Below are 9,135 nucleotides of genomic sequence, written 5' to 3'. Positions count from 1 at the left end.
GGTTCATAGCCCTTCTCATTTTACTATTATTTAATTTATTTTTTAATTTTTTTTAAACACAATTTTGTAATTCTAAAACCTGTAAAATATGCAGCAAACTGAAATATTTGTATGTCCTATGTATTACAAAGAAGATAGAAGTGTAAAATAATTACTGAATCATAACGGCCGAATGTCTAAGGGCTTTCAAGTCTTATTGATAAGCGCTATAAATAGCATGTATCCAATCGAACCGTGTTTAATCGTGTGCAAAGTAACGACAAAAGTAACTGTAAATTTCGTTACCGTTACCCAAAAAATGTAACTCGTTACAGTTACAGTTACCAAAAAAAGAAAGTAACGCAGTTACTAGTAAAGTTACCAAAAAAGTAACTTGTAACTGTAACTTCGTTACAAGTAACGAGTTACTTCCATTCCCTGCGTATACGTATATCATATTTCATTTCCCGGAAAGGGACGGTATCATCAGATTTGTCCCCATACTTTGCCGATCATTCGCGATGGCAGATTTCAGTTTCAGTTATCAACTATTTGTTACAGTATTCAAAGTACAATCCAATGTAGAAGATATCACCAGAAACAACTTAAAGTTCGCATCTTTCAAAGACAACATTATAAAAAATGGTATATATAAGTAATAATTTTATATAATTTTAAAAGAAACTAATAAATTTTATATGTTATTTCATATCAAAAAAATCTACAACTATAGAAATATTATAGAGAGAACTTATGTTTTCAATTATTCTAATCATCTTTATTACATAAATACAATTATAATTTTGTTTTATATTTATTTTTTACTGAGAGTTTTTAAACATTATAAACGTGGAAATGGCATTGTAAGAGTCAAATGAAAAGAAAATTAACAACAAATTAATACATATATTCTAAAATGAACTTCAAAAAATTTGCAAATCTATGCGTGAAAATATTAGTTGGTCCGTGTATCCATATATTTACAAAAATAGTCATAATGATAATTGTCACACAATAAAAAAACAGTAAAAAAAAATTTTTTCTTTTAAAAAACTTATGTCAGAGATTTATGTGAGAGTTTTTAATTAATTTAATTTTTAATTTATTTAAATATTTATAATTATTTAAAAAATTTTATTTGTTATTGAAAATAACGGCTCTAAACGGTCAAACGAATCTTTAGTACTAAAACAATTCTATATGAATTTATATATTACATATCCAATTCTTTAAACAGCCTTTATTTTTAGTCTTGTGTTGTGTGTGAAACATAATTATTTTAATAGTTATGCACCTCCCAAAAATGGACTTTGGTGGCTCGGGATAAGAGACTTGTAGCGTTCACAGTTTTTTTGAACATGGCCGGAGACGCTACCGCGTCTCCTGATCAGAACTAGATGAATAATAATATCACCTATTAAATTGATAAATAATTTAATTATTATATTCTTAATAAGTACTTAATAAGTACTCTAAAATCTGTAAATATTTTTATAAATTAATATCTTGTTAACTATTATTGCAATCGCAAAATGATACAGGACTTTTCGACTCAATAAAGTCTGTTCTACCCACGCATGAAATATTTGGCGGTTAATTTCAGCCACCCTGTATATATTGTATAGTATCTATTAATATAATATATGTTTTTATAATCAACTTCATACTTTTATAACTTGACTCTTACATTGTTCCTTCTCACGTATGTTTATTTTTATATAAGTGTCCTTTATTTACCTTCCTATTATATTTATATTGCAAAAATATCTTCAGCCGATTATAGATATCTTCGAATCCAGAGCTCTTGCATTTCATGCGAGCGTCCTAAGTTTTAAAAAAAGAAATTGAATTATTTCATCAATAAAGATTTCATCAATCCAGCTTGACCATTTAAGGCGTTTTATTTCCATTTTTGTTGTGTAGTAATATTATCTTACAAGATTTTGTATTATTTAATTTATTATATTTTATTAAATTACAAACCATTTTTCTTATAATTCAAAAACAATAATGTTTTTTTTATATTTATTATAGAAATCGACCATCGTCAAGTTCGTCTTCATAATCGCCACCATCGTTTGTTGGTCTACACTATCAATAGCAAACGTTTACTTTGCCATAGAAAATTACGTGGACGATCAATCGCTTCAATCACTATGTAATGATGATGTGTCTTTAAATTTTTCGAATGCAGTGATTTCTAAAATCAACCAAAATTTTATCAGCAGTCCTATGATTACTTGCCTCAATCTTATGGGCAATAATATTGAGGAAATTGGAAGAGATGCCTTCAAAAAATTACCAAATTTAACCCATTTGTTTCTTTCGAACAATAAATTATGGAATAGTGAAAATAATCTTTTTGGTGGTCACGATAAGTTACAAGTGCTTATAATGAATAGTGCAATGCGCAATGGATATTCAAGATCTGTACAGATATTCGGCAAATATCCTAACTTAAAAATTTTATCTCTACGTAAAAATTATATCAATGATTTAATGTTATTTGTACAGGAAACTCCATCTTATGATTACTATACTGCTTATACAACACCGATAACGTTGCAAAGCCGGATCATGCCATTCCCCAAGTTAAAGATTCTAGATCTCTCTGAAAATAGTATTTCAGGAACTAATTTCGTATCACTACTGCCGAATAGCTTATACTTTCTTGATCTTCATGACAATTCGCTTAATGACTTCAACTTAAACGAAAAAGGAAACGAATTGTTCGTACTAAATTTAGATAACAATAAGTTTAACAATATTCAACGGTACAATCAATACAAAGAGGCTTTATCGATGGTCGGTCTGAAGAATCTACACTATCTTTCTATTTCTAGAAACGAACTTAGTACTGTCGAATCAGATGCTTTTCGAGACAATAACGAATTGCTCTTTTTGAACTTATCCTCAAATGTCATAAAATATTTACATATAAACACATTTACTAATTTGCAATATTTAAAAACACTCGATCTGAGTAGCAACCAACTCGAGAATATTCTACAAATTTCGAATGAAATAGAAATTAGCAGTTTATATATTAATAGCAATAGCATAAAGAAAATAATCTCATATGCTTTCGTGCATATGCCAAAATTGATAAAATTGTTAATGGGGAACAATCAGATTGATGAAGTCGATATTAATGCTTTCGCTCATCTTACTGTCTTAGAGGAATTAGATTTATCGGGAAATATGTTAAATTCTTTGCCAATAGGATGGACAGAATCTCTTGTATCTTTAAAATATTTGGATTTGAGCTATAATAGATTCATTTCGCTGGAATCTTTGTCATTGACAAATACGTTACCATTGATAGAAATATATTTAAGGAACAATTTATTAGAATATCTGAATGTTAAATATTTTGAGAATTTACCGCAAAATCTTACTATTGACTTGATAAATTAATAAATTAATAATTCAAATTTTACAAAATGTATATGAGATACGAGTACTGCACTGAATACACAGATGAAATATTGGTATTAAAATTTAACATATAATTTTACATGTCCCAAACGTTCCACTCAAATTTATGTGTTAATTTAATATATAACATGAATATGTCAGAAGGTAACATATATATTGTTTAAGAAGATAATTACAAAAAAAGCAATATTAACATAGTTTGTAAACAATGGAAATATATATTTTTTAGTAAAATTAACATTTATGATACATTAAATTAATACGTATTTTATTCATTTATCTTAGAATTTACATTTTGAAATACATTACTTTATATTATGTTTATTCACTTATTTATAAATTGTACTATTTTTTTACACTAAGAAATGTTGAACATCAATTTAACACAAACTATATTGCTTAAAATTAAAGGATCATCTATTCCACCCTATAAAAATTTTAAGATAAGAATAACTTCGTCAAACACTATTGTATGTACCAAGATGTTTAAAAAAGCATTTTGTAAGTTGAAATCTGTACTTTCACAAAAGATAGGTACTTTAGAAAACGGTCTCTCTCTTGCTGATATTTTATAAAGTTACACATACATAAAGATTCACTCTTTCCAATGCTGTAAATCGAATTTGTGTGCAATTTATAATTTGCGCTGTGGAACATTTCAAATTTCGTAAAAAAGTTTTGAGATGCGTCTTTATTTATGCTTGTATAACTCCATAAAATGTTAGTAAGACTTTTATCAATATAATAATAATATTATCAATATAATAAAAACATCCGTAAGTTTTTTCAAGTATCGATCTGAAAAAGAGATTTCAGACTGTATATAAATTGTTTTTTCAAACATCTCAATAATATAATGATATTTGACGAAGTTCTTCTATCTTAAAATTTGCCTATTTTTATAGAATGGAATAAGTGACCTTTAATTTTTTAAATAATATTTAAATAATATATATGTATAATCACATTTTGTTAAATTAACTTTTGTGTATGTTAAAAAATTCTATACAACACAGGACTTGAGTGGACTGTTTTCAACGCAAATACGAAATGTATTTACTATATGTACAAGAAATTTGTAAAATATGAAGTTATATGTTGAAGCAAATTCTAATAAAATTGAAATTTTTATACTGTAAACATAAAAATGTATTCTTTTTGTTTGTTAGAAATAATAAAATTTTAAATAATGATGTAAGATTTTTCTATATATATTGTATGTAATATAGAAAGTTTATGATCAATATTAATAAAAATATTAATATTACATTATTAAAAAATGGTTTAAATTCTTTTATTGAAAATAAAAGATGGCAGTTTGCATGCACATACATCGTTAAAAACGGTCAAAATTTTCTATATATTGATTTTGATATCTTTTGACTTATTTTTCAAATCTCAATATTTTCTGAAAATATTTAACTTTAATTAATTGATTTTTGTGCATTTTAATTGCTTTATCAATATATATTTTTAATTATTTTTGAATTCTTTTAATAATATATAAAAATAAATTTAAAAAACGAAATATTATATATACATATATATATATATATATCTTTTTTTGCTACGTTATATTGCGTAACTATTCTCAATAATAATAACAAATAATAGTCCAAAAAATGGAAGAGTTACTTTTTCGATACTTTTTACAGTTTCTTTTTATAAAAGCAATTTGGTAACGATGTTGCAATTTTTTATGACTGTAATGATAACTAACTAAATAATGCTGAGGCTACGCTAAGGTTAAGAAAGTCATTAAAAAAAAAATTGTCATTATTATGCGTTATATATTAAAAAAAAAAAGTAATAAGTAACGCGAGTATAATACCGTAAAGTTACTTCGTTACAAGTTACTTTAAAAAACGAGTTACAAATTGCGAGTTATTATATTTTTTTCAGTAATAAATTACTTTTCCAACCCGCTAAATATCTATTGATTGTTCCTAACTCTGGTGTTACATTATCATCATAAAAAATTCATATCATTACTGAACTATTATGACAACAAAGTAATTAAGTAACTAAGTAAGTTAATAAGTAAGTTAATTTAGTAATTAAAGACAGTTATAGTAACTATACAGTAATGAGTTATTTTCATTCTCTGAATATTACTCATTGCAGATGTTACGAAAGATAATGAAAAGGAATATATATTATAGGCTACATTCCAAAACGTTTTTCCGAGAAAAATTTTAGTCAATATGTATGGTATCCGTAGCATGCTATTGTATTGATAAAATTTTTTCGGATAAGAAGTTTTAAAATGTAACCTTAGATACGTTATCGCGTTTCAGGTATCTACTTTTGTGTATCTATATTGTAAAATTGTAAGCTTAATCATACATATGTAAGTCTGTGCATGTGTGTATATGTGTATATAAATATGTATCGATTTCAATTCTTGGAGAAAGTTATATCAGGGTTGACCACACTTTGTTCGTGATTCGTGATGGAAGATTTTAGTTAGAATCGTTGTAACTGTTCGTTTCAGTATTCAAGATATAGTCTCTATAGAAGGTACACTAGAAATAACTTAAAGTTTGCATCTTTTGTGAGAAACATCTTTGAAAAGGACATTATAAAAATGGTAAGCTACGTTTTTATTTAATTTTAAAAGAAACCTCTAAATAATAAATTTTTTGTCTTATAAGAAATTCTATAGTAACTATGGAAACTACAATTATGGAACTATATAATTTTGATTATTAGAATTATTTGGAATTATAATTATCTTCATTGCATTAGTACAATTATAATTTAGTCTTATATTTATTTTTTATTGAATATTAATAAGTTTAAACAATATTATAAATAACGCGTTTCTAGAACTGTACATGCATGAACGTATAACAAGAAAGGAAAAAAATTCTATAATTCTTTTAATATGTTATCTAGCATTAAGATTTTCATAAGATACGATAAACAAATTAGCAAATTGCTAAAATCTGTTCTACAATAAAGTTGCAAATCGTAAGCCGTGAGAAATTTGTAATATTACTATTGTAATTCAATCAATTTGCGTTTCAATATTGAAAAGTTAATTCAACGCGCATTTTAAATACTATATAGATATCCAGACAGAACACAGTATTTCTACAAAATTTACAAATATTTGAAAATATTTATAAGGTTTATTTTAAATATTTTGTGAGTATTTTTGTAGTCTTAGATTGCACAGATCATTAACATTTATAACAAATATTATGAAACATTTATTGTAGACGTAATATAGTAAATATGCTATAAAAATACTTAATAATATATAATTTCATTAAACAATACTTATTAATAATATTTATTTGTATTTGTTATAAATATTACATGAAATATATATTTAATCTATATTTTAATAATTTTGATTAAAGCTGTATGTAAAATATGATGTATAAGATATTTATATAACATTTTAAAAACAGTAATAAATATTTATTACAAAATATTCTGTGCTGGGTAGTATTCATAAATTCACATCAAATTATTTAAGCATTTAAGATTTAGCTTGACCGTTAAACGTTTTTTTCCTTTCTTTCTTAATTAATTTAATTTAATTTATTATAATTTTAATTTAATTTATTATGTTTTACATTTAAATCACAAGCCGCATATTTTTACAATTCTAAAACAAACGTTTTTTATATTTACAGAGATTGACAACTGCGAAATTTGTCTTCGTAATCACCATCTTTGTTTGCTGGTCTACATTATCAGTAGCAAACGATGATTACTTTAACATAGAATATTACTCGAACAAATTGATTCAACCTCTGTGTAATGATAATATTTCTTTAAACATCTCGAATGCAGTGATCTCTGAAATCAAGCAGAACTTCATTAGCAGTCCTATAATCACCTGCCTCAATCTTATGGACAATAATATTGTGAACATTGAAGAAAACGCCTTCAATAAACTTCCAAATTTAACTCGACTACATCTTTCGAACAATCAATTTAGTACCACAGAGGACATTCTTAAGTTCGGAAGTCGGAACAAATTACAAGTGCTTGTTATGAATAATGCAACGGCAACGTTAAACAATAGCGATTACTACAATAACTGTAATTCACAATTAAACATACAGATTTTCGGCGAATACTCTAATTTAGAAATGTTGTCTTTACGTAAAAATTGCTTTCGCGATTTAGAGTTTGCATCATTTGAGTATCATACTCCTTATGACGTATTGCGTCTAAATAACATGATTACATTCCCCAAGTTAAAGATCCTGGATCTTTCTGAAAACAACATAAGAGGAACCAATTTTGTAAAACTACTGCCGAATAGCTTATATTTTCTTGATCTTCACGACAATATGCTTGAAAATTTGAACTTAGCCAAAAAAGGGAACGAATTGTTCGCGCTGAATTTGTATGGAAATAATTTTGGCACTATTAACAGTAACAATACGTACAGATTGGCTCTATCAATGGGTGGTCTGAAGAATCTACACTATCTTTCTGTTTCCGGAAACAAGATTGATACTATTGATTTATATGCTTTTCAAAACAATGACCATTTGGTCTTTTTAAATTTGTCCTCAAATGCCATAAATTATTTACCTTCAAACATATTTGCAAATTTGCAGTATTTAGAAACAGTCGATCTGAGTAGTAACCATTTCGAGTATGTCCCGTCACTTTCAAATAAAACAGAAATCAGCACTTTATATATTAATAACAACCAGATAGATAAAATTTTCTCGAATAATTTCTTGCATATGCCGAAATTGGTGAAATTGTTAATAGGAGAGAATAGGATTGATGAAATCGATGTTAATGCGTTTGCTAAACTTACTGTTCTAGAAAAATTAGATTTGTCGAGAAATGAGTTAAGCTCTTTGCCAAAAGGATGGGCGGAACCCCTTGTATCTTTGAAATATTTGGATCTAAGTGAAAATAAATTCACTTTACTGGAGTCTTTGTCATTAACAAATACATTGCCATCGATAGATGTACTATATATGGCAAACAATCAATTAAAACTAAATGTTAAATATTTTGAGAATTTACCGCAGAATCTCACTATTGACTTCATAAATCGTTCAAATTTTACAATATGGATATACTACAATATGAATTATGATGAAGGAGATGATTATTTGATTAGTGTGTAATGATGACAAAATGTAATACATTTTATATATCCCAAACGTTCCACTCATACATTAATTTGATAAATCTAAGATGAATATGTTAGAAGGTAATACAAACATTATTTAACAAGAAACACAAAGAAGGTAACACCAACATAAGTTTGTAAACAACAATAGAAGCACATTCTTTTTAGTAAAATTAACATTTATTATGATATGTTAAATTAACATATGTTTTATTCATTTATCTTAGAACGTTTTGAAATACACAATATTAGATATGTTATTATAGTTCATTTACTCATAAATTGTAATATTTTGACACTTAAGAAATGTTAAACATCGATTTAATAAACAAATTGATTAAAATATAACATATATAGATAATAAATACATTATTTCAAAATAACTCAACACTGTGAAATATATAAAAAAATTCTACACAAAAGTTTAACGAGAACTTGAACGGACTGTTTCCAGCACACATAAGAAGTGTTTTTTACTATATATGTATATGCAAAATTTGTATTAATATAAATTGATACAAATTAATTGTAATGAAATGTAATTCAAAGTTTAATATTGTTAGCATAAAAAAATGTTCTCGATCTTCATTTGTTAGAAA

General features: G+C 25.9%; 2 protein-coding genes across 2 annotated transcripts; both read left to right on the top strand.

Annotated features, from left to right (window-relative positions):
- The first annotated feature begins 500 nt into the window (after positions 1–500).
- LOC108781479 (protein artichoke-like) lies at positions 501–3,396 on the top strand. The gene is made up of 3 exons (XM_018549442.1): positions 501–548; positions 2,014–2,480; positions 2,550–3,396. Exons 1-3 carry the CDS (start codon positions 501–503, stop codon positions 3,394–3,396), a joined length of 1,362 nt encoding a protein of 453 aa, XP_018404944.1.
- Positions 3,397–3,422: 26 nt separating this feature from the next.
- Positions 3,423–8,531, top strand: LOC108781478 (leucine-rich repeat-containing protein let-4-like). The gene is made up of 2 exons (XM_018549440.1): positions 3,423–3,470; positions 7,065–8,531. Exons 1-2 carry the CDS (start codon positions 3,423–3,425, stop codon positions 8,529–8,531), a joined length of 1,515 nt encoding a protein of 504 aa, XP_018404942.1.
- Positions 8,532–9,135: the final 604 nt, after the last annotated feature.

The sequence above is a fragment of the Cyphomyrmex costatus genome, unplaced genomic scaffold, assembly GCF_001594065.2.
Source record: "Cyphomyrmex costatus isolate MS0001 unplaced genomic scaffold, Ccosl1.0 scaffold825, whole genome shotgun sequence".
In the NCBI taxonomy this organism is placed as follows: Eukaryota; Metazoa; Arthropoda; class Insecta; order Hymenoptera; family Formicidae; genus Cyphomyrmex; species Cyphomyrmex costatus.
This window is presented reverse-complemented; position numbering and strand designations above follow the sequence as displayed.